A 24,668-nucleotide genomic window follows, 5' to 3' on the forward strand; every position below is an offset into this window, starting at 1 on the left:
AGCAAACTGACCCACTCTGATAATATTTGACACTTTTATCTATTTCTAGCACTGATGACTCTTGATCTTTTGATAAAAACCTCATGATTCCACCAAAAACGATCCCAATAGCTCAAAATTCCAACACGAACGTGCCGTCATGAATTGTAACAAAAGAATGCATCGAGCAATTTGATTGGTCCAATCGTTGGCAGCTAACCAATTTCGACCAATCGCAAGGCCTTTTACAATGCAGCAGGAGCTAGACTGGTTTTCTTTGTCTGTTACGCTGCGGGAGAAACGCCGAGCGCTTCTCAAAAACCGGGAGCAAGAGTAACAAAAACATACCTCACCCCCCCTAAAATTTTCTCAACGGATTTGGACGATTCACAGAAATGATCAATTTGAAAATTAAAACGGCGGATTTCCGCAGAACGGCAGAAAATTGCCATGCCTGTACTATGTACCGTCTTGTCTGTGTAAACAAAGCCTGCAGAAACATCCCAGAATTTTTTCTCACATGACTGTTGCTGTTGCATTGAAGGGCGAGGACTTTTTTGTTTGTTTTATTGAATCTGGTTGAAGCAAGTGTCATATTATTCATACATTTTAAACAGAGACATGTGGAATAAATTGATTTAGGCTTAGATATGGATAATTTCCCAGACGGAATGGGATGTCACAGATGAGTAGTTGGAGAACTGTCAGGAAGTTGAAAATCCAACAATCCCTTCCGTTTTTACAGTTTCTGGCTCTGACAAATGACAGTTGTTTTTTTTTTTTTTTTTAAAGAAGAATATGCCTTTTAAACCCGCTGGCAGGTTTTGTGGTTCAGAGGGTTTGAAACAACCGTACTTATGCATGGCCTTAGAAAGCTGACAAGCAGCTGGATACATCTGGATACATTTGGCTGACTGGTTAAAACACATATTATCTGTTGCAGCATTACTGCTTTGTTTCTTCCAAGGAGGTTTTTATTTCCTTCTCTCTAACTGTTGGTTTTACGATAATACTGTTATAATATCAATAGGACATACAGTATAAGAATATAAGGTTTTAAAGTCTTAACAAACAGCACAGGCTGAACCATGTAAATAAGAAGGTAAGTATTGGTGTCATCATTTAGCTGCCCAGTTTTAAAGGACAATTTTGCATATGCAGAATTTTGTCTGTCATTTTAAAGCTTAGACCACATATACTTTGCCTTCACTCAAAACACTGAAATGTGCTCATTAGTATCCTCAGTGATGTACCAATGTGATTCTGCTTTGTTTGCTGCTGTGTGATTACTTAATTAAACCCTAGGCATTTAAAAACATTTCCTTAAATGAACATTAATCCTCAAAAGTGTGCTTCCTCAACTGAGCACTCTACGAACGTCCCCATCACCAATTTAAATAAGCTGTAATCTACAAAGAGATGCACTGTGATGTGGGAAATAGTCCAGCAGCTATACTACAGTAACAGGTGCAGAAATTCTACTGAGAGAGAATGCTCCTGAGTAATCCTTAGATCTATTCTTCTGAGACCAAGCACGAAGTGCATATTTGTGTGCTTTCCAAGCAAGGATTATTCTTTGTCTACCTGTCTGTGGTGCCCAGAGGCACAGCAGACAAATCATCTGGCATCATGACTTAAATCAGAGACAAAGAGCAGTGCTTTTCACCTGCTGGGTGTGCTTGATCGAAAATACCAGAATGTTGAGTCTCCTGGCCTCATGGTGATTGTAAGAGATATTACAGCATACTCCCCACTCCGCTCTCTTCCTTGGCCTGAATAAATACTTTGAAAGAAAATATGGATTCTACCTGGCTGTTCTTTGATTCTTAGCTTTTCACTACAAAGACAAGTTATATGAAAGTTTTGTGGTGTACCAAAGACACTGCACATCAGGAAAAGATGTGTGGTATTTACTGAAATGATACAAACTGTCACTCACTCTGACAAGCATGTGAGGGAAGGGTCCTCTGGAGTTTTCAGGTACATTGATAGGTGGAATGACCCAGTCTCTCTTCTGTCGCCTGAGCCCATTGGAAGAGGAGCCCCTCTGATGTTTTCGGGGAAACTTGATAATTCGGGGTTGGGACTCCCAGACTCTTGACAGCATTTCTTCAATACCAATCTGAAAAGAAAAAGTCAAATATATCATATCATGCCACATTTTGAATTTTGAATAACCTTGTATTATGCATGTCATCATTTGAAGAATGTTATTTTGCTATGCCAGGTTGAAAGATGAATCTACAACGTGTTGTAAAATGACAAGGCATCCCCTGGCTAGAATTGAAAGTAAAATGCTGGGTGTCATGCTAACAGTAAACTCGATAAACAATTTAGGTAGTGTCAAAGGCAAACACAAGGAAACATAAATAAACATTTTTATGAATGCTGCTGCATCACATTTCATGAGGCCCTTGGCAGGACACCTGAGCCTGCCCAAGCCCTCGGCTTCTGCCTAAGAAAGTGAGACTTCCCCCAGGCTATATGGCTGGGGTTTGTCCACAGAGGTGCTCTCTGCTTTGTCTGCATCCCTGCACATATTTTCTAGACAAACAACATTTTTCCCTCCCATCCCCATCCTCTTTGTCCCTGCTGAAGACAGAAATCAATGTGACACTTTGGCCAGACAGAAGCTTATCACCAAATGAAACAGGTACTGATAAAATATATGTATAATAATAAGAGCACACAGCAAGAAGACATGTTTATCCTAAAAAGGTGTTGAAAGCACAAATAGCATGTGGTCTTTCTGAACTACTATTCTATTCTTAATTTCGAAACATACTTTGTAAATACACTGATCAGCCCCAAAATTAAAACCACTGACAGGCGGAATAACACTGATCCTCTGTGTACAAGGGAACCTGTCAATGAGTGGGATATAGTAGGTGCCAAGTGAACAATCAGTTCTCAAAGTTGATGTGTTGGAAGCACACACAAAAAAAGGGCAATCAAAAATCTCCCCAACTTTGACAAGGATCAAATTACGATGATACTCCCAGTATGCAGTGGTTAGCAGCTACCAAAAGTGTCCAAGGAAGGACAACGAAAGAAGCAGCGAGAGGATCATGGGTGCCCAGGGGTGGTTGATGTGCGTGGGGAGTGATGGCTGACCCATGTGGCCTGATCCCACAGGGGAGGTACTGTAGCACCAACTGCTGAAACCCTTAATGCTGGCACACAGTCCTCACAGTGCATCACTGGATGTATGCTGTGGGTACAAGCCTGCCATTGGGTGCTCATTTCAGGTGGTGCTGTCTTTTCCTTCTGTTATCTGAGTGCTACTATTTTCAAAATCCCCCACACTAAAGGAAGCAACAACAACAACCTCCGAGCAGCAATCTTTGACACTGAAAATGAAAAGTTTTGTCAATTTGGGTCATGCAGTAAAACAGCCCTGCAAGTTTTTTCATTGAATCGTCCAATTTTTTCTTCCTGTGTGCAAATATTCCAGCAAAGCAGTTTCACCTGCCACTATTCTGAGGCAGCACCAAGGCCACAAGCTTCACTCAACTTCGCCCAACTTGACTGCGATTTGTTTAAAGAAATACACACAAGCCAGACTGTTTTCCCTCCTATGGCAGGACGATGGTGAGGTGCAGCCAGACGATTATGTTCTACAGGAGGAGGAAGACTAGAGTGCCCATGTTGACCCCTGTTCACCACTGAAAGCACCTAGAATGGATGTGAATGTCAGACCTGGACTATGGAGCAATGGAAGTAGATGTCCTGGTCTGAGGAGTGGCAATTTCTTTTACTTCGTGTTGGACTTCTGTGTGTGTGTGTGTCATTTACATAAAAAAGGGATGGTAGCAGGGTGCACTATGGGAAGAATGCAAACCAGTGGCAGCAGTGTGATGCTATAGGCAAATTTTTTTTGTTGAAAAATCTCAAATTACTTGTTACTTTGAAATGTAGCATCAATCTGAACATTCTTACACACTCATATACACCTTCATGTCAACAGATCTCCATTATGGCAGTGGCCTCTTCCATCAGGAGTATCTGTAGGATGTGCTAGAAAAACAAGTCTCATCCATGTAGATCCCACCTCACAACTTCCAGGACTTAAAAGATCTACTGCTAACATCTTAGAAGGCTTCTTCTGCAGAATAATGCACCTAATCAAGTATCTGTGGGATGTGGCAGAAAAAAGCAGACTGGTCCATGCACCTCACAACTATCAGGACTCATAGGATCTGCTGCTAACATCTTGATTCCTGATACCTCAGGGTCTGTGGTGCTCAGACCTCGACATCTCCTGGTGGTGTCAGGGGGACAAACAATTATTAGGCAGGTGGTTTTAATGTTATGGCTGATGAGTGTATGTTTTGCTTCATACTTTTGATACTGCTGTACCTTTGAACTTTCATGTAGGAATGTACGGATTTATATACAGCCCCTGCACCGCCTCACCCAGCAATAGCTACAGAGAGAAGATTGTGTTCTTACTCATCTCGCCTGGTAAAATAAGGGTTAGAAGGTGTGTAAAAGACTGAGTGTTTTCCTCGATCCTCTACGGTGTCCTCCTGTGTAAGATGGTTGTATTGCTGTAATCCACCTAATCCTATTGTTGTCTCTGCGCCCCGCGTACACACACACATCCGCTGGCAGTGTGCCGCTGTCACCTGAAGCACAGTAGAAATCCTCCTGCTCATCCCACCTGGAACACACACAACGCAGCCGCACGGCCACGTGTTCACACGAGCTGCCGCCGCCGACACAATGCCAAGCCAAACACGGGCCGGCAGTTCACCCTATCAATATACACCTGCTTTGCCTGTGAGAGAGGCAGACTGTAAGCTAAACCTGAGCAAACGCGGTGAAAATTTTGCACCTTTTGTTTCAACTCTCCGCACATTCACAGAGAAATTGGACAGCGAGCTCAGTTCGGGTCTCTGGATGGCCAGGGCAGGAACGCGAAGTAGAGGCGAGCGGCTGGATGGTTAGAGGCCGGAAAGAGAAACGAGGGGACCAGATGTGTTTCCCAGATAAGGCAGCACTCGTTCCAGCTCCACTCATCCAAAACACTCACAGGTACCAACTGGCGTGGGGGGAGGCAGAGTGTGCCAGTCCCCTCTACGGGCGGCAGGTGGAATTAGTCTCCGCTGGCGAATTTGTGTTTCTGTGATTGTGTGTGTATTTGCAAAGGTTCATTTGAAACACAGACAAAACAACAGAAAGCAAACATGCAAACAAACGAGGAAACAGAGGAAAAAACAACACTTTTCCCGGCCAATGATAATGAATCATCAGGAGAGCCGACGTCAGTGCATGTGGACAGTTATGACACATGTAATGACAAAACACTGTTCTGCCTCAACTATGCTCAGTCCACTGTGCTGCTCCGATCATTAAGTCTTTATCCGCGTTCCCAGCTATCAGCAGAAAAACATGATGAATGAATAGATACTCTATACTGCAATCTGCCTGCTGACGAAGGCCCGATGATTGACGTATTCAACTGGTCAGGCCCCAGCATTCCTTTGGAAAAAATGAAAAAATGAAGAAGAGAGATGGTCAGGCAGAGAGACACACATTGAAGGACAGATATCCTTTATTGTGAGCCTGCTTGTGGATGATATCGGGATAGTGGCTGCATGTGACTGTCATGTTCAAATAGCATGGCAGATGACAGACTGTTGGCATTGTGACAGCACCAGAATTACAAAGAAAAGAAAGAAAAAAACTAGAACAAGCTCTCAGTGGGCTTCCAGGAAACTAGGTGCCTATTAGGGTTTAGGGGAGTTATTTTTTCTGCCTGTGTGTTTGAATACAGTATGTGCATGTGTAGTGGGTTCAGCACGCCTGTGTGCACATATGGGAAATCATGTGTGCTGGCCTTGATGCAAGCATGTGTGCACATGTACAACTGTGCAACAATAATGCATGAACATATGCGCAAGTGCCTTTGTGTTTGTGTGCCCCAGTGTGTGTAAGTGCGTGAATACATGACAAGGAGTCAGTTAGTGTGTCCCTGACGTGCCGGGGGCTCCTGAAACCCAAAGGCAGGCAGGGCCAGCTGGCAGCACTCTGCTCCCAGGCATGCTGCACATTGCTGGGGCATTCTTTAGGCCTGCAGTCCCTGAGCCCTGGAGCTGACATCTGGAGGTTATCAGTCTCACAAACAGACAGAGCAATACAATAAGTGTGTGCGTTGATTGGCCATTCTCTGTTCAGTGTGCCTCTGAAAATGTTTAATTCAGGTCTTTGATTTCATTGTTTTATGTCTTTACTGCTACAGTTCCCTTTACTGGTTCATTGTAATAATAAAAAATATAGATCAGTCTTGAGATCAGAGTACAAGTCATAAGAGCTTCTCTCGATTTAAGGGCAAAAAATAAGACATTTAAACATTTAAATCAAACTTTAGATGTAAAATAAATAAACTAATTAATGAATTCTCATTGCTGGTACTTGCCAGTGCAGATTTTTTTTTTGCAGTTCTTTATGGACTGTCAATATAATTGGGCTATAATCACAAGTTAAAGCACACAGCAACTCTACCGCTGCTGCTTTTCAATGACCAGTGGACCCCAGGGTCCTACGTTCCACCCTGCTGCCGGCCTTTACTCTAATCTACCTTGAACAGGTGATGCTGTCCGGGGAGAGTGCGGTAAAAATGCAAATCAAATAAGCACTAAAACCCGTTCCGGCAACCAGTCGACTCCAAATCCAGTGGTGCATAACTGATGGCCTCTAAGCTGGTGGAGAAGGCAAACCAACGTGCCATGAAATCAGTACGAGTTGGAGAGCACTCAACGAGAGGCCCTACCTGTGTGAGGTGCGATAGCCTGAGTACATAAACACAGCAGAAAGGGCTTTCAGGCCAAAGACGCTCTACACTTCAATTGCTGTGGTATTGTACACTGGAAAATTAAATACTAAAATTAGCCAGTAGAGCCCATTCCAAGTATGCTAATTCCTGCTTCCGAAACAGAACAGTGAGATACTAAGCCAGTTATTAAAAGCAAATCAGTGCACTCTCACTGGTGCTACACAACAAAGCAAGCGTAGCAAGAGAAGTAAGCACCAGTATATTCTGTGCTGAAGCCAGTTCATCTGAGGGGAGCTGAACCGAGAGTACAATTTGTTACAATACAGCGCCCCTCTCTTCACATTATCTGTCTCTTCACAGAGCATGAGCGAACAAAATGAGCTGGCATTTGAGGTGTCTGACTTTTAATCGCTATTGGGAAAAAGAGCATATCCTGAGCTGTTTATATTCTTCTTTGCCACTGTTGCCATGTTTATTGCGCAGAGAGAGGTCGTGGTTAGGTGATGCGATTATGATAACCTCTTTCTAAAATAGCTATTGACTTTCAGAACAAAGAGATGAGCGCAGATAACAACTACTTTCCTCTGTGTGTGCTTACCACGTTAGGAAAAGAAAATGGGCCACACAGTTCAAAAACACTGCGCTGCACTGATAGCACTGATAAGTTTTAACTTCACTTCCCAGAAATCAATTGAAGTCATGGCACTAAACTGTTTACAGCACACTTCCTGACTTTAGCTTATAACTCCATATATTAAAGACGAACAAACAAGGGAAGAGACAGGCAGAGCGTTTAACTTTCTCATGGCTGCCTACAGCATGAACAAGTTACATTTTATTGCTATCTTTACATTACACACTACTGTTAACCAGTATTTTACAAAGGAGGAATTTTTAAAGCATCTCAAGGAGAGGGTGGGACTCTCCCTCCTACTTGCTGTGATTAGGGTCAAGTATACTGCACTACACTTTGTTTGGTGTCAATTTGTTCATTGACAATAATTAATTGTAATGCAGTTGTCCATATTTCATGCTAAAACAGTAATCTAAAATAGTTAAAAGTCCCATATTGTGCCCCTTTTCGTAAAATAATGAAAGTCTCACATAGCAGCTTCAAATGCAGTTGAGCTGATGCTGTCCACGCCCCCTTCAGGAAGAAGACTCTCACTGCGACTGTGATTGACAGAGTGAAGAGAGACAGTCGACCAAGGCGCTGACACTAACTTGTATGAGTGTGTGAGACCAGGACTTTCTATTGCTTCTAGCTTTCTCTCTGAGCAGTTGTTTCACATGAATATCTCAGCACAGCCACTGTCTTAAAGATGTGTAAGGTGATTTTGTCAGACAACATTGCAGCTATAAAACCAGTACTATAGTGGTCCAGAGCAGCAGCTTGGATAATGGCTATCAAGTGTCTCCTGGTAAACATTTAGACATAATGGCTACATTTCAGTCACTATTTCATACCTGTTCCCTTGTCTGACAACAGAAAAATATGTGCATGAGAACATAATTTCATCATCAAGAAATCCGCTGCAAATGCAGTATATGTGAGCACAGAGAGTCGGAAAGAAGCAAATATGTGTAAACAACAGATAAGTTTAAGTTGTACTTGACTTGAAAACACAGTAACCCACACAAAGTCCTTACTTTCTAATTAGTTTTAAATCTGACAGTTTCCACCATTTCTGACTTGACCGTTCCTGAATATTACAGTTTCCACAGAGGTCTGACCTGTGGGCATATAGGTGAAACTATTGGCAACGTTAGCTACATTAGTCACAAAGCACGCTAACACTAAATATATCTGATTGTTGTGGTGTCATTGCCCTGAGTAATGAAATTAATTCAGTGGATCTTCAGTTCTTTACATGTTGGAAATGCATGAAAACTCTTCATGCCTGCAGCCAATAGCAGAACATTTAGAGTGTTTCGCTCATGGCTAAGACATTTTAGAGTTAGCAGAAGCAACTATTGAAAGTCAATAAATCTGGTGGACTGAGGGGCAGCTGCTCTTTCTGAATGGCACACCTGAAAGCAGCAGGCAGTGGTAAACAGGGTTATAAAAAGTTCAAGTTAGGTGACTAAGTAGCTACAGAATGTAGATGTGAAGGAGTTTGAGGAAAGGCATCTTCATATATTTACAGTTTTTAAAGTCATAACAACTATAAAACACACACAAAAAATAGATTTTTACAATATGGAACCTTTAACATAATTTAAATTATGTAGCTAAATGTTGTCACTGAGAGCATATTTGCATACTGGTGTTAGCATTGAGTGCCTCACAGAGCTGCTGGTGTCCTTGTGGACTCTTGTGACACAAGTTCTCGTAAATGCTTGGGGTAACAATAATGCTGCATTATATATTCCTGTCAAACTATCAGCGGCTTTCCACTTGTTTGTCTGAGTAAACTTTGTGCCTGAAGGAGTGCGATAGGAGACCGGACTCCATGACCTTCTGCAGGGCCACATAATAACACAACAGGTCATTTTCACACCAGGCTGCTGAGAATAAGGACAGATTTTCTGTCCTCCATATCAACTGGAGAGACTGTTGAATTTAAATAAACGTTCACTTCAGGAATGTAAGAAACTGAGAGTAAACTACACTGAGTAAGCCAACACTAAAACTGTGATCACTTATGTTATACATAGCCAAGCTGATGTTGAGGACAACCTGATAACAGGAGGATTTTTTCAGCCTTGCAGAGACTATCGCTGAATTTAATTCCCTACATTTTATGCAGTTTTAACATTGAATCCATCAAATTTCCCAGTATTGGTCTGTACAGTACGCAAGAAGCATCAATTTAATAAATACATGACTTAAAAAGTACAAACAAAAAGGTTTCATGAATATATATAAATTAGAATTTTTTCCATCCACTCAAATTATTCTACAGCATTTACTGTATTTTAATAATTATATTTTCTGTGACTAGGCTCCTACTAAAACAAGTATTCATTTTAATTTACCCTCAGGACATTTTTCACCTACAGTGGAGCTGCTGTGGCACAAGCGCATACATATGTATATATATATATATATATATATATATATATATATATATATATATATATATATATATATATATATATATATATATATATATATATATATATATGAAACATGTGGTGATGTTTCTGTTGATGCATGTCAGGCTGGATCAGACACACTAGGTCTTTCTTTCCACGTTGCCTGGCCAGAGAAAACATAGATGTACAGTCAGTCACTGCAATGGCCTCCTCTGATTCATTTATAGGATGCATTTGTATTCAAGTTGTCATTTTTGAGGACTGTATCATTTTTTTATACTTCTTGTGAAAACACAGTGAGAGAGAAGTGTTTTGTATTTAGCAGTGCAGTGTCCTACTTTTGCTTCTTGTGTCTTAATTTTGAAAACAAAGTTCAAATTTTGACAATAAAGTGCACTTTTGACACAAGTGTGCAGTGTGTTGGGAACAGGAACAGTGTCTTATCAACTGAGGATCCACTGAGGAGAAAGTGACAAAACTATGTGTAAACATCACTATGGCATGAAGTGCAAAGTGTACTGTGCATATAAGAACTGGTTTTCAAATTTCCATGTGATTAGAGGAAACACATTTATTTTTTGTTCAATTATTGAATCTTTCTCCAGCTCGACAACGCAGGGAACATAATTATACACTGAAACTACATCACCTGGTCTTTGCAGACTCCACCAGAGTGGAACATTAGCTCAATCAATGTCAATTATTTCCCAGTCTCCATTATTGCACTGCCAGGAGTGGGTAGAATTTTAATCCCCACTCTGCAATTGCTTTAGCTACATGAGTCTTGGGTTTTTTGTCATGATTAGAAACATGACTGAACATTAAGCCCAATGGCATTCAACAAGTAGTGCAGGAAAAATGATAATGGCTTTGTCGCTCAAGCAAGAGCAGCCCGGTCGTGGAAGTCTGTAACAACGGCTATACATTTGCCTCGTGTAGTTTTACAGTCTGTGTTAGCTAATAGACCCTTGGCAAAAAATAGGGCCATGTCTTTACTTGTCACATACAGAGAAGAGCTGCATCTTTATTGCTGTGCATAAACTGCTATAAAACGTTACCTTAGAGACGGCTGAAAATACAATTACTGTGTAGATGGTGTGTAAGCTTGTTTAAATACAAGGTTAGAGAGACAAAAGGGAAAGTGTAAATCTTAAAATTCCACTCCAGTCATTGAATAAACCCCTAAAAACTCATCTCTGTGTATGAAAGTTACATATTTAAAAGTATTTTAATGGAAATAATACCTGTCTGCCTTAAAATGGTTTAGGTTTCTATTGTTTCTGCTTGATTATGAAGATCTATAGTCCCTGCCTCTTTCTCTCAGCTCGAGCACACCAGCTCACCAGCTGACTCTGCTCATACACTGTAAAACAATTCTATCCCTCACAATAGCCAGTTGTATTGTTGGAGTAATTCAGATACAAATGTCCATACCGGTAAAAAACTGATTCTGAAAAAGAGCATTAAAACAGAAAACCTCACCCAAGTCAAAGGGATTGGTTCCTTTATAGTTTTTTATAAATGAAACGCTGCATTTTTGACTCTCCCATCGGTACGTAGCACTGTCACGGTTTAAATGCTCAGCCGTGGCGTGAACTGCCATTTTTTGCTCATGATAAACATATCGTGAATGTATAAAAAAAAACACCAAATGGTTATCTTAACAGGGTAAAACCTTTTGCCGTATTTCAACCAGCTCATATTCTATTAGTTTTGTAACACTGATCAGTTTCTTGTGACTCCACAGACTCGTGTGACTTTTATCAGCAAGATGCTTTAACATTTCCTGCAGCAAAAGGATGAAGCATATCTAATCAGAAAACAAGTTAAGATTGGGATTTGATCGCATTTTATTGAATCCAAATCCAGATTTAAATCTGTGTATCAAGTGTAAATCCTTCCAGAATATTTATCAAATGTAATTAGGGTTTAGCTCTTAACACTTGTAAGCCACTGAACTTGAAAATGAAAACAAAGATCTGTAATCACCATTTGTTGGCTAATTAGACAGAAGGAGCTTTAAGTGGCAAATCACGTTAATTTCCAACGCCTGTTGCTACGATCTGAAAATGAGACGAGCATCAGAAGATGTTGATGTTGATTAAATGTATCTGATACTAGTAAAATGTGTTCCTTGCTTACTTCTACATCTTATTTTTCACCAGCTACATACTATAAATATGTGCACTCCCACTGCAGAAGTATTAAGGTCAATATACTGATATTATATGCTTTAAATTCTGCTGAAATTGGCTTTATGCAAGTAGCCAGATGGTTCCTCAACAGAAGAGTAGCATCACTGCTGATCTTGTTGCACTACAAAAACACAACTATTACTTATGGAACAGATATTAATTAACTGCCGCTGATTTTGTATATTCCTTTGCTGGTTATAAATGAGAAGCATGCTACTGAAATCTTTCTTACATTGTTCTTTTGCTAATACTTACTTTTGCAAATAAAAAAAAAGATGGAAAATGATAATTAAAGGATTTTTATAGTTTCACAGCTTTGCAAATATGGGATCCAAAACTGAACCCTCTACTAAAACAACCAAAGATCAAATGTAGCAGCATAAAACAAACTCTTGAGACTGCCACAAGCTAGCTTAACCTTAACACCTTGCAGATCTGGAAAGATTTTTTTGGACAGGGTTAAAGCTAGGGTCAGATGGAAAACTGTGCGTTAGTTTACAGCACTAGTCAGAGTGCAAAAGGCAGTTGCTGGTAAGCAATACAAATGAATTATTTGGAAAAGGATTAAATTGGCAGTTTAATAATGAGGAAGGAACTCTTGCAGATGTATCACTGCACTGCTGTGTTTTTTATATTCTTGGTCTCTTATATGTTACCTTTGTGAGTGGTAAAGGATGAGGATGTCCAGCGAGGGCCAGTTTAACCGTGGTCTCCCAGATGTGGGGGTCGTGGAGCCCCCGGGCTGTTACCATGAACTGGACCGGCTCTGACAGGTTGGCCACCTCCTGCTCTGCGTACACCGTCCCATCAGGCCTCACGCCGAAGTTGGGGTCACTGCTGAAAAAGCCCACCTCTCTGCTGCGCTGGCAGTCCTCAAACTTCACTGCAGACACAGAAAAGGGGGAAGGAGGTACAGAGTTAGAGAGCAGCACAGTGAGATTTACTCCATAAGGTGTTTGCAAATCCTTGACACATCTGGCAGGCTTAAGATTAACCCGCATCCATCACGACGTATCTTGAAATATCTCATCCCTTCTGCTGTCAGTTCTGATTCCCCGCTTTGACGTCTTTGGCAAAACAAACTGCTTATCTGTTCCTGAACCGGAATACACGTGGGGGTAGGGGGACCTAATTCTTTTTCATATCATTCTTTTTCCAAACTAGACAGATAGCAACGTCAAAATGGCATTACCTTCAGCTTGTACAGGGAAAGCATGAAGAGAAGGTCTAAAGCACATTAAGCTGACTGGGCTGATTGAGCACAATGCTCATGTGAGCAACAGTCTTGAATGACATTTAGAGGGTTCTGCTTCAACGAGACAGAAGAAAAGGGGAGCTGTGAGGAATCTCCTGTTTGTGTGCACACACACATACAGGCAGCTATTCCTGCTTCCAGAGTAATGTACCATATATGTCTATATATATGTGCAGTATGGGAGGCAGGTTTGGATGCAGGTGTGTTTATAGTCTTTCCATGCCACAGATGAGTAAATGGTTGGAACAGATCACACAGACATGGTGACAGCTGACACGAATATACCATCACACCACACAAAACACAGGAGAAACCAGCAGCCCCAGACACCACTACATCTGAAACACTTTCATTTCATTGACAAATTCAATCAAAACTCAGCACATCGTCTTCATGCGACTCATAGCATGACGCAATGACATGAATGCTGCAAAATGACTGATTGTTATTTTCAACATGTCTACAAGCTTAACACACACACACATGCCATCCCTTGTCTCCCAATACCCCCAAGTTGAAATGCATGTGCTGTGATGTTATCTCACAAACTCCGGCTGCTGATAACAAGACAAATTGATTTCATAAATCACCCAGGGAACAGATCATCTGTTATGAGCTATGGCAGCCGGATTTCTCAAAAATCCAGCGTGAAGAATTCTGCACAGCAAGCTTTTTATCAAGCCATCTATTTAATTTATCGCCCAGCTTCCTGTCAAAAGCAGCTTCCAAACAACAGGCTAATAAAGCATGAGATCTCCTCAGCCGCTGCAGCTTAGCATCACACAAATGAGGCTGCTTGTTTTCAACCTCTGAGTAATTGCATGCGTAATGGGACGGATGGTAAACACAGCTTTGACAATGTGTGCATCTGTCTATGTTGGCAAATGCAATCCATATTTTCATTAAAATACACACACACACACACACACACACACACACACACACACACACACACACACACCAGTGGAGAACGTCCTTATGTGAGTGATCAGCTTTGTTGAAATTATTGCCCTGCTTTGGGTATCATTTATCAAAGGGAGGGTCGGGGGTGGGGTGGGGTGGGGGGGGGGTGGGAGGAGGAGGGGTTTAACATCAGGTTGCGACAATATGACACAGACCTGCTTGAATTGTCCACAGATGAATCGTGATGGCAGACGTGTATTATGTAAATGACTTCAATTAGCTTGAACTGAGCAGGCTAATTGTTGTCACTTAGACAGGTCTCTTGTGGTGCAGCTGGAGAAGTGAGGCTTAAGGACACGAGCGCAGAATATCGCTGCTCATAAATGCCTCTGTGTGCGCTGCTGTGTGCAGCCAGAGTGAGAATGTATGTCCTCCGCTAGCGTGTACATTAATTTTGATGTTAATACTACAGCAAAACCGTGGAAGTCTCTGAGGGTCTGTCTGAACCTGCTGCCTTGTGTGCTGCTGTGGTAGTGCCAGTTGGCATGGGAACACACATGTGGTCTATGAGGCATTGCCATTGTGGAACACTACTAAAAGCTGTATCTTTGATTCTGTATGAGGGCATTAGGCCAGCTCCCAGTTTACCATTCAATGCCTGCTGGTGTGCAGCCGCTTGGGGCCGACACTGTGACCCCGATTCCTGACACATCTACTTAGTGTGGAGAAATTCATAAACGCTTTTCTATTCATTTAAAATCCTGTTCACAAAGCACATTCAAATCAGGTGGTGGGATCTGATCTGCCACGCTGTTAAATGGAGATGAAAGCAGCAGAAAAGAGACAACGCAGACACTAGATACTGATAGGGAAACTGTGTGTGTGTGTGTGTGTGTGTGTGTGTGTGTGTGTGTGTGTGTGTGTGTGTGTGTGTGTGTGTGTATTTGATAGAAGAGGAGATTGTCAGATAAAAGCAAAGGGGAGGGGACAGATACTGCAGCAGGAAAAAGGAGGTATTTAACAAAACATATAAAATAAAGCCCAATTGGAACCGTTTTCCCAGCTTATCCTTAGTTTTCAAGTCAATAGAGTTAATGTTCAAACATATCTGTGCAGTTTAGTCAGTGCTGTCACATCATAATGGAAAAACAGTGAATGAAGACAAATACTGTCATTGCTAATCCATGCTTATTTACTCTCATTGTCCTTTAGTGCATGCAATTTGTTTTTTCTTCCTACACTCTGCAAACTACAGCATCCCTTTGCACAAAAAAAATTGAACTTGAAATGAATAAATGAAGACGAAGCTTTGGGATGTTTTCTCAACTGACAACCCTGAAGGTCAGTAACTCACAGTCCTTCATCTATTTTGAAAAAATACATACATATTTACAACAGGTTCAATCACGGTCCTCTGGCTGGACGAGACAGAGGAATGGGCTGACAGCAGATAGTTCTTTTTCTGTCATTGTTTATAAATGCTCACACCACATGATAAAATCGCACAAGGACACCAGGCTTTGCTGTCAGACATCGTCAGTAGCGGTGGAGAGCAGCTGTCTCTAATTTAAGAGGGATGAGTGTGTGTTTGTCACGGGGCTAAAAAACCTCTGAACATATTGTTAATTCCAGCTAGACTGCGCTTGTGGACATCATGTCATAGCCGGATACGCATTTGGAAAGTAAAGTCATGGATTGCCTTGTTTACCCATCACACGTCTCACTCAGTTTCGCAAGATTTTTCTGCAGCCTTAAGTATCTGCGTTTCTATATCATGCAATCATCAGGACTGAAATGTCACGTGTTAAAATGAGAGTGTAGTTATCGTATATCAGTGCACAAAACACACAGGCGATGGCAGTAACCGGGCGTTTCTAACGGACTCTGATGGACAGCTGCTACTGCTGCTTCAAACAGCCTCAACTCAGCAGCTCTGAATCAGCAAGCAGTGGAAACTACATAAAAGGGACAGTTTGGTGCCTTGCTGGTTATGTTAACAGCCTTTTGATTCCAAGATATGTTGTGTCAATTGCCTTCCTTTTCTGTGGGTGTATGAATGCTTATAGGTATTTGGCCTCAGATCCCTGTAGCTGATGAGGAAAACATTCCGGCCATTAAACCATACAGCTCAAGTGCGTATATGTAGGACGCCTATGGGTTCTGCTCTTTTTCTGTCGACTGTGTGCACATATCTGACCCTTTGTGTCCTTTTGCAGGCCTGCGGAGTGCATGTGAGTGCACTGTGTGAGTGTGCGCCCTGTGTATTTTAGTTCATGCTGCCGTCCACGGAGATGTTTGGCAGGCTGCAGAGGCTGGTGTCATTCTGCTCGGCTGCTCCTCTCTGCACTCGTACAGCGGAGAACATGCTGTCCAACAGAGCGGCTGGTGCGGCACAGACGCAGCTAAAACAGAGCAGGCAAGCAGCCGTGACCGCCGACCACTAAGTCCTCCCCGCACACACACACACACACACACACACACACACACACACACTCAGACACTTATGCTTTTTGTCTCTTCCTGCTTGCAGATCCACGACAAAACCCAGGAGGAGGCCAGAGCAGCTCTTGTATGGAAACATTACGTGTGCACGATGCAGATGGCAGGTCGCTCTGTGCATCTACACGGAGCACGCCGCCCTAATCCCCCTGCAGCCGCCTACACCATGTTCACCTGTCGACCGTGAACGCCTCCCCTCTCCTCCTGTCACTCTCCCTTCCCTCTGCTCTCCAGTGTCACGGCTCCCCATCCTCCTTTTCTTACTGTCCTTATTTCCTCCTCGTTTAACTTCCTCTCATCCTTATCTATCCTCCTCTTCTCCACTCTCCTCTCATATTCCCTGGAGGTACTTTCTCCCCAAACCAGGACAGTCAGTCTGAGCCAAGAGCCCAGCCAGACACCCTGGTGGGCCCATTATTACCACTGTTAACGTGAGCTGAGAATACAGCATAAAAAGAACTAAAACGGGTGCATACAGGCATCACAAAAAAGGTCATGTCAGCCTGAATTTAGCATTTACACCCTTGTAAGCTTGTTTTTGAAGTAATTTTATGATTTATTTATGATCATTTTTAAGACTGATGAATCATTTTATAGACCTGCTTTTGTATAACAACCTTTATTATTGTTCTTAGCCTCCCTTTTATGATTCCCGCTTTTAATCTGCACGCCTCACCTCGTATTTATTTCTCCTGCTCTTGATTTGATGTGTTTATGTAATGAGTTTCAAAGTGTTTTGTTTTTGTGATTTGAAAGGTAGATAAATAAAGACTAGTTACAACCGCTAAAAATAGACATCTGACAACAAATCCGGTATACATAAATGGGCTGTTGTGCCACATGAAATACCATGACGTACACAGCTGGGGAGAAAAAGTGATATAGTTGAGAGTCAGGTGTGCTATGAGTTAGGCTGATAAACAGGTCCGGACCGAGCATATGGAGCTGCTTTGTTAAGGTGCTGTTCATCGCAGTTGTGGCACGGTGCGAAGTAAACATTCCCTCTGGTACCCCCACTGCTTTCCTCAAGCCAACGGAAAAATCAACGCCACCCACTCAATTTGCAAATAACAGTATTTTTGCCAGGCTTAGGCGGTGATAGGCAGGAACACAGAGCCCACTGATGAGTAAACGAACACAGAACATACTGTCTGCACGGAGCTGGAAAGAGCGCCAGAAAATTTCAGCTCTGGACTGTGCAGTTTCAATTTTGTGTGCTCATTGGAAGTACTTTGGAAAAGGTCATCATAATTTGAGTATTTCAACTTCACGAGTTCCAATTTTGTTCTAAAATTTCATGTGCAATGATGGCTCTAATTGTATTCACTAGTATTTCGGGTTACAACCGAGGCATGAGAAGAAGCATGGGATGCTGAAGCATTTGGTTTTAGTACACAGATAAGGAGTGCCACTCACAATAAGCTGAATTAATTTTTAATGATCCTCTGCATCAAATGTCTCTCTGCAAAACTAAATACAAAAGCGGAATTTATCAGTAAAGAGATTATTCTCTTAAATCCCACATTAATGACAGAGGCCTGTGAAAAGCCTGTACTGTATCTCTAAAAGGCCGACTTTTCAGTACCTGAGAGAAACACTATTGTTCTCAGGGTGAAGGCCGAGAGTTTTTAAATGATCTCATTGGAGAGGTTTCGAGGATTTAAAACAATCCACATAGGTGCATGTGATCCTTCAGCATAACTTTAAACTGAAGCCATAAGGTGTTCCTTCACCTGCCAGTGTGATTCCAGTCAAGTTCAGCTACTGGAGACACTGGAGTCTTAATATTCTTTCCGCCTACAAGACATAAGAAATGAGAAAACTTTACATCTTCCAGTGGGCGGTGAAGTAACTGCAGTGGAACAGGCGTGATTGGCAAGTAAAGATGTAAAATCTATTTTCTGATGTTTTGAGATTTATCCTTAAACTAAAGTGCAGCATCTTGTGAATCTGTAATCAAACCTGAGGCGCCCCATGCAGTACATCCACAACCCCTTGAAACTCTTTTGAAATCCAGCCCACTGTTCCCCCACAGGAATGCTTATAACTAATTCAATTTACATGCTGCTGTTTTTAAAACACTGCAGGTACAATGTGACTTTCCTGAAAAAGCTTTTTTTTTCTTTTTTTTTTTGCCGCAGTTGGAAATGAATTTCTCTGCCTCTGCAGTTCTCTGTTTTAACAAAAGCCCACACAGTTCCCTCTGACAGCTCGCTCTCACAAAAGGAAACCACAGCGACTCAAGTGTGTGTGTGTCACTGTGTGTGCTTGTGCGTGCAGCCGAGCCAGAGTGAGAACGACAAAGAGACGGAGAGAGAGAAGGGACATTGGAGTGGGAGTGTGTGACATGAGCTCTTTGCATATACGATTATTACAGCTGATGCATAAATGGGTATGGGTGTCATAGAGCGTGTTCCCATAGGTGTGCATCTGTGTGTGTGTGTGTGTGTGTGTGTGTGAGAGTGGGAAGAGAAGGTGCTGTCAGCCTGCATTTGCGTCTGTGCTCATGTTTCACTTTTTAAACACCACATGCTTGTTATCTGCTGCTGCTGCTGCTGCTCTCGCGGGGCTGAACGAAACCTTGTCACATCGTAAGTGCTCTGTCACATCTGTATGGTCAACATCCACCCACCACCTCGCCACCACCCACTCTATCACACCTTTGTTTTCCTTCTTTCACCTCCCTCCTTATGCAGGTATGTAGAAACAGCTGTAAAAAAAAAAAAGACCTTTCTACCAACCTGTCACAACACACAGAGTTTTATACTGCAAATACTGCCAGTCATGTAACCACATAATCAGGGCGTTGTGTGGGACATGTGCTTTTCCCACAAATACTGTCACTGTATTTCAACAGATTATGAACATTTCCTCACAGATAAGTGTTTTTCCCACTAGCGCGTCATCATGTGAGCAGGTAGTGATTTTCGTTTGACATTACCGCTCAGTTCCTAGCATGCTAAAGCGCTGCAGCATTCATTGTCCTGTGGCGGGGGGCTCTTTGGATAGAGCGCTGGGTTTTGCACATCCATAGACCTCCCTCTTATCTCTGCATTAGTCTCCTCTCATGGGCATGGGCATGAGGAGGCTTGAGGAATGAGAAAGGGGAAAAAGGCAAGATAAAGAGGGAGAGCGGGAGCAAAGCAGAGCGGATGCAATTAAAAGACTGGGTCACAGATCGCAGTGCCAGGCGTCAGTGTGATTAATACACCACCATTCAGCCTAGGAGCTTTTCTCCTCTGTGTAGATGTGTGCGTGGTCTGTGTGTGTGGGTGTGTGTGTGGTTTTGTTTGTGATTCAACTGCAGCTAGGGGGCTCCAGTGCGTCTCTGTGTACCGGCTGGACAAGGATTAACCCTTTTTAAAGGTTATGTCAGGATCCTGGTGACTTAAACAATGTTCTTATAACAGGAAATACAGAACCATCTGTCCCGGACTGAAAGGCCAAATAACAGCTGAACATTTCCTGGATGAACGTGAGAAACACATGGTGGGCAGATATTTGCAAATGGCCAAACACCGCCTTAAAACTTTCTACTGAATTATTTATAATGAGGTCATCTTAAAATACAGCATGTAAAATGTTACTAAACTTCACACTGTTGTGAACTATAATGAGCACACGATATCCTTGAATTTTTCTTGCATGCCTTTTGGCTGACCATCTCATCAGCAGCTACCCACTAATTTCAGATCAGACCGACTCAGTGGAATCTGGCTCGCAGTCAATCCACCCTCTGCAGAAAACTTGCATCAAGGCAGCAAACACCGCCTCAAAAATTCCCCCCATTGAGCTATCGGCCCTTCCCAGAGTGTTATGGTAATGAGAAATGTTCCTTTTTGAACCACAGCAAGCTGCACAAACATATCAACCGATTCTTTCTTTTATTTCTTTCATCTGGCTCCCACTCACCAGACCTTGCCTTCAAGGCTTCCCCTTCGATTTAGTGTGAGCAGAGAAAGAGCCACGTTTTATCACAGCAATATCGCTTTTAAGGAGGTGAAGCGAAGAAAGTGCCTCAAGGCTACATAGTGTCTGTTATCTCCCGGTACAATATAATAATTTCACAGAGCCCAAAGTGAGGCAGTGGGACCTCTGCTGGGCCAAGTGACAAAGAGGGAAATGTGAGCAAACTAGGAGCAGGGGAACAGGGGGGACAGAAGGGGATTCTGGGAAATATCAGTGACTCTCACTCGACCGAATAATGACTGTAATGAAAACCTATTATTCTCAAGTAAGAAGGTTTTTTGTTTTTTTTCAATGCAGGGTACAAACTACAATTTTTAGATAATGGTCACACTTTAATCATGATAACCGACACTGTGCAGATGCGGCTGAGATGTTATGGCTGGCTGAGCAAACGAGTCCATTTGCAGCATAAGACAGTGCTCTGTTTGTGTCCAGAGTGTATGACTGCAGGACCTCTTAGCTCGTTATTTTTAGCTGGTTTTGATTACCCCAGAGACTGGCTTTAATAAACACTATAAGACTAAAAACAGGCTCCCAATGCCCAAATTCCCAGCCCCTTGCCCTCCTCCAGTCCACAGAGAAACCAAAGACTCACTCACAAGGTAATCAGCTTTTAATTCCCCACACCCCCACACTTTTTTTTAGATTTCTCTCATTTTATCTCTCCCCCTCTCGGCTCTCTCTCTCTCTCTCCATCACCCACAACCACTGACTGAGTCGACCGGCAGCCATTTCTTCTCTCCGGTTCCTTCTGTTTTTCTCTCCATCTCTTTTCCCCTCTTTGTGTTATTAGCATAAAAGTGTTTGCATCCTTCCCTGGTGATTGTTTAGCTGCTGTGTTCAGCATCTTGATTTGATTCCCTACAATTGCCCTAATTAGCATTACAAATATACACTTAGAGAGGAACAGAAATATCTGTTAGGCCTGACAGAGTAATTTAAGGGAATGGAGGCCAGAGGAAAAGGCACCAGTAAATTTGTGTGATAAAAGGTGTATCACTACATCTCAGTAATGAAGTGTCTTATCAAAGTCCACTGAAACTGCACTTAATGTAAATCGATGAATGGGTTGTTTGCGTTAACTGAATGAAACAGCACGCCGAGCATCTGACAATGGGAACATATTGGAGGTTCAATCGTGATAAAAGGTGTAATCACAACAAGAAACGCACCTCTTATCTTCTCTCCTGCTCCCTCTCTCTAGGCCAGATCATGTCTTCTAAAGCCAATGATTAGACTTAAGACAGATCTCCTTCATTATCCGTTGCTCTCATCCATTTCTCTCTAATCCTGTCTCTACTCCAAAGCCCCTGGGGGCAAGCGATAGGCCACGGCCAGCCATTAGTCTCCAGGTCCCAAGACCAGGGACAAAACTCATCTGTATTTTCCCCATAGGGAGATCAAAGACATCTCAGAGGTTAGTTACATCGACTGCTGCCACGTACCCGCAACTGCCAAATTGCTTCATTTGGATATGTACATTCTGTTGAAAGACTGACCTTTGTAATTCCACAAGCGCACCATTTTCCACTCATGTGATGTAAAGTCATCTGAGATGTGTGCATATAGCCAAAGTGATGATGAAGTATTTGTCCACCAGGTTCCCACCATCAGAAACTGTCAAGGTCATTCGACAGACCCACACATGAAAGTGAAAGTAATTGGTCTCAATTTGGTCAGTCAGCACACAAATGTGAGTCTAGCTTGGTTCCTCTAGAGAGATCTGAAGAGCACAGGCACATGGACTGTATCGACAAATTGTTGTGAGCCGGGTGCTAATGTTGTCATTATGAAGATAATTGCTTTTCCAGCTCGTAACATTGTGCCATAAGCTGCTGTGTTAAGTCAAAACAGGACTCAGTGCCAAATGCTTCAGGCCCAAAGAGAACAATTTTACAAAAAAGCAGACTTTGAAGAACAATGTTTGTGCGAACACACTGTGGGAGTCATGGCCAATGAAATGAAAGTCGTTTAAAAAAAGATCTCATAACTACAGAAAGATACAGAAGGAAACACCTTTTCAAAATAAGAGCATCTTTTATCACTTAGCCAAGAATCAGCTTAAAGTTGCATTATTCGTTTGTTTTGCCACTTGCCACCTGGAGATAAATAGTTGGCTCATGTAAAGTTGACATGGTGGCCGTGTTAGCAAACAGTTGCCAACAGAGTGAATAAGTTAGTGAGTATTTTAAGACTAAAGTCAGAGTTTTCTTTGTCATGAAGCTGACTATCTTTAAACCTGCTAGATCACCATGGTAACTGATGCTGCACTGCTAATCTGCTCTGGAAGAGGTTCTGTTTAAATGAATGAAGTTTAAATTTAAGGACTCTAATGTGCAACTGTCACATTAGAAATAATGTTAGAAACATCAGGCATTAAAAGTGCACTGAGTGGTGAAATAAATGTATTTACTTTTACGATTAACTAATTTCTCCTTCTTGAATCACTTGTAGTAGCACCACTTTTTACCATAGTACATTTTTTAGAATCCTCATGTCTCCTTTATTGCAACCTTCTCCTTTTGATTGAAGTAGGCAGCACACCATCAGGACATTTTGTGGTCATATGACATGTCTAAAGCCCTTTCTATAGGACCTTGTTTAACAAAAAAAGTTGACAACTAGCATTCTCATTATCTCTGCTTGGGGTTTTAGGTTTTACCAAGCTGGCTAATACAAAGAGAGCCTGGCTATGTCTAGCCTTTTAAAAAAATTTTTGTACTTCACACCTCTGGAAGCAGTGCAGATTAAACCAACTGCAAAACAGGACAAAAGCAAGAATGAGGGTAAAATCCATAAAACTACAACAACAAGCTGAAAGACACACACCATACCGAGCTATGTCTTTGGGACTTAGTCAGAGAAAGACTTTTAATGTGCCACTAAGAGCTATTTAATCTATTTTATATAATATATAAAATACTGACAGGCTTTAAATCATAGTCAGCATCAAAAGTACAGTATGTTGCATTGTAAGTAGCACAGAGTTACCGCACTGTAGCTAAAGTCATTTATCCTGTGTAATCACCATTTACACAGTTCCAGTCTGAGCTTGGATTTGCATAGGTATTTGAGTAAAAAAAATTAAAAAAGAAAGAAAAAAGTGAGTCTTTCAGAGTGCAGCCCTGCTTTTAAAAGCAACAAATCTGAGTTTCTTTAAAGAGCAAATTTCTTTGAAGTCACTCTGGCCTGTTCCAGAAAATCAATTAAAAACATGACTAATACATTTGCACCTAGCATTTTCCACTTTTCCTCTTTGGAATGTTTGATGTTCTCCCACTGCCTAACTCTGTGTAAATGCTGAGATCACAGAGATAGTGACGGGAGGATTTCAAGAATGACTTTTTCATACTCATTCGCTGCTTCAAGTGAAGCTCCCACCGAAAGTGAAATTAAATAATGAAGGATATCAGTGGAGTCTTACTGTGCTCTTTTTTTTTTGCACAACACTCAACAAAGAAGTCCAGCAAGCCTTGAAAGCCGAATGGTACAATACTCCGCCCCATGAAGGCATTTTGCTATTGTTTGATTTATAATTAATGTAATGCAAGTGTCTTTTTCTTCCATCACTCTAACTCTCCTTACATTTCCTATCTAAGTCCCCTAGTGACAGTTATCAAAGAGATCTGCAGTGGTCCTTAATACGAGCATACAGCTGTCCCTTAAGTGGGCAGCACTAAGCCTCATTGTGTGCTGTAGATGTAGGAGGCACAATAGGAGAGGCCGAACTTCTTTGCTCAACTATCTGCTAGGAGGGAATGGGAGGTCGGTCTCCCCGGGCCATGGCGCCAAAACCATTATTCTTATCACTGCAGGACAACTCACCGCAGGCCAGAAAAAACCCTTCTGAAAGGTCAAATGAGAGTGTCTCGGTGTGTGTGTTTACCTCGTCCCTGCCTCTCTCACACCAGACATTTCTGTATTTCTCATTAACTGATAATGCATCACTCATGACCTTGTGATAAAAATACATTAGCTGGAGACAAGTCATTAATCTATAAAGAATCAGGCTGTTTAGGTTATCAGGTGAGAATGGGTATATGTGTTATCG

At 42.0% G+C, this 24,668-nt stretch overlaps 1 protein-coding gene across 3 annotated transcripts in view; it reads right to left on the minus strand.

The window, feature by feature from the left end:
- Nucleotides 1-24,668, minus strand: part of cdh4 (cadherin 4, type 1, R-cadherin (retinal)) — a 223,535-nt gene that overhangs the window by 75,311 nt on the left and 123,556 nt on the right. For all 3 annotated transcript variants that reach the window (XM_055010957.1, XM_035955916.2, XM_023287477.3), the window contains 2 exons: nucleotides 12,648-12,874; nucleotides 1,919-2,101 (listed from right to left, as the gene is read on the minus strand). In XM_055010957.1, coding sequence (XP_054866932.1) covers nucleotides 1,919-2,101; nucleotides 12,648-12,874 — 410 coding nt within the window. The remainder of the gene's footprint in view (nucleotides 1-1,918; nucleotides 2,102-12,647; nucleotides 12,875-24,668) is intronic.

This window comes from Amphiprion ocellaris, chromosome 5 (assembly GCF_022539595.1).
Source record: "Amphiprion ocellaris isolate individual 3 ecotype Okinawa chromosome 5, ASM2253959v1, whole genome shotgun sequence".
In the NCBI taxonomy this organism is placed as follows: domain Eukaryota; kingdom Metazoa; phylum Chordata; class Actinopteri; family Pomacentridae; genus Amphiprion; species Amphiprion ocellaris.